We start from the raw sequence: 1,976 nt of genomic DNA, 5'->3' as shown, positions 1-1,976 counted from the left end.
GAGAGATGAGAGACGAGGGCGCGAAGAGATCGAGCGGAGAGAGAGAGAGAGAGAGAGCGATGAGAGGAAAGGGGCAAAGGGAGAGAGAGAGAGAGAGGGGGGGAGGGAGGAAGAGAAGAAAGCGATGAAGGAGAAGAGGAGAGAGAGAGAGAGAGAGAGAGAGGCAGATGAGGATAGAGAGAGAGAAGACGGGAGAGAGGAGAGAGGAGAGAGAGAGAGAAGAGAGAGAGAGAGAGAGGGAGAGACGAGAGTAGACGAAGAGAGGGAGAGATGAGAGACGGCGTGAGGAGAGAGAGGAGGGAGGAATGAACGAGAATGAACAGGACGAGAGGGTGGGCATGTGCGCACTTATGAATGACTACTTATATCCTTGTACGCTAAGGGGTCTATTGTCCCCGGGGGGGTATGCCGCGAACGTACCTGGGTCAGGTCAGAATATACCGGAATGTACCTGGTACTATCTATATTGGCCGAACCGTACCTCGCTACTCCATACGAGCTCCAGGGAAGTCGCCTATGGTTCTACTCACTAACCCTCACCTATAAATTAGTGCCAGCGGTCGTTCCGGTATATACCGGACGTACCAGACGTTCCGCGAGTACGGCAGTACCCTGGGGGACATAGACCCTATGAGCCCTTGTAACCTCATAAAGAGTAATGTTCCATGTACAATAAAATATACAAAAGAAGGAGAAACCCAAAGTTGATAAAATCAATAGACCGACAGTGCAGATAGCAGTAGAAAGTTCCAATATGGATGGATTGTTTGGAATATGAAACATGGCGAAAACAGACTCAGATGATCGAGTAAGACCTACTCGTATCAATAGTACGTACTACGATTGGGGTTTTTCAAACAAGAAGGAAAACAAATGACCATGGTAAACCTCAAATATATTAATATAATAGTATACCTGTAATAGAATATACATGTGTGATATTAATTTTGCATTTATCTATAATATTTTGATCATGAAAGAACATTATTTTCTGGAACACAATAATTACTTCCGTGCCGAGGGGCGTTACTGTATTTGAATGAACATTATAACAACACACCCACGCTCCCGCAGCAGTACCAGCACTACCAAAATACTACATATTTACACGTAATGCCAACAACACAAATTCAATCACAAACTCATTTGCAAAGAGTAAAGTAGCTAAGCCTACGGAGCCACTCTAGTGCATTAGAAGTTTAAGATGTTTCGTGATATGGGAAGGCTGAAACTGAAAGAAAAATCAATGGCATACCTGAATTCGTGGGTCGATTTTGTCCAGTTCATTTTCAACAGCAGCCATGTCAATGAATTCTGCATGTGTAACTACCGTCCATACTTGTAAGAGTGCTGCTGAGACATGCCACCATGGAACTTTTGACCGCGTAACCTGAAATTCCTCGAAACTGTTCACACTTGACCAACCCTAGCAAAGGCGCCAGCCAACAAACCAGTCAGCCATTACGAACCACAACAGTACGCAGCGACATCTACACGTACCGTATCGAAACATTTTGACGAGAATATCATTCACGTGCAATGTGACTACCGGTATATAAGCCTGAGGGTATTACGTGCGCAAAGAAACCAATGACTTGTAAGGTGCCCGCTGCATATACCAGTTCAGTACACAATCTGGCTACGTTAGTGTGTGAGCGCAAGCGCAATATCTCCCCAGAGGAGTTATATGTTGTGATGGATATGCACTTAAAATGGTTAGGCGACATCTCAGCATAGATTTATGAAATAAATTGTTATCAGTATACCTGTACGTGTTTATGATTAGGAGAGCGCCCTACCCTGTGGAAATAAAACTACTAATTCATCCCCTCCTGTCCTTCCCAATTGCCTCCCCCTCTGTCCCTCGCTCAGCCTCATTCTTTTTTACCGCCCTCAGCTTTCTTCCCTGCCGCCTTTCCTCAGTCTTCCAACCCTCGATCTTTCTCTCTTAGCAAGCTATATGATGCAGTTTTCTT

General features: G+C 44.9%; 1 protein-coding gene across 2 annotated transcripts in view; it reads right to left on the bottom strand.

The window, feature by feature from the left end:
• Positions 1–1,476, bottom strand: part of LOC106808543 (SH3 domain-binding protein 5-like) — a 15,057-nt gene extending 13,581 nt beyond the window's left edge. For both annotated transcript variants that reach the window (XR_001393787.1, XM_014811304.1), the window contains exon 1: positions 1,256–1,476. Coding sequence is in view for 1 of the 2 variants with exons in the window: in XM_014811304.1 (XP_014666790.1) it covers positions 1,256–1,303 (48 nt within the window). In the remaining variant the exon portion in view is untranslated. The remainder of the gene's footprint in view (positions 1–1,255) is intronic.
• Positions 1,477–1,976: the final 500 nt, after the last annotated feature.

Source organism: Priapulus caudatus, unplaced genomic scaffold (assembly GCF_000485595.1).
Source record: "Priapulus caudatus unplaced genomic scaffold, Priapulus_caudatus-5.0.1 Scaffold284, whole genome shotgun sequence".
NCBI classification, from domain to species: domain Eukaryota; kingdom Metazoa; phylum Priapulida; class Priapulimorpha; order Priapulimorphida; family Priapulidae; genus Priapulus; species Priapulus caudatus.
Note: the sequence above shows the minus strand (reverse complement) of the source record. Positions and strands in the feature narration are given on the sequence as shown.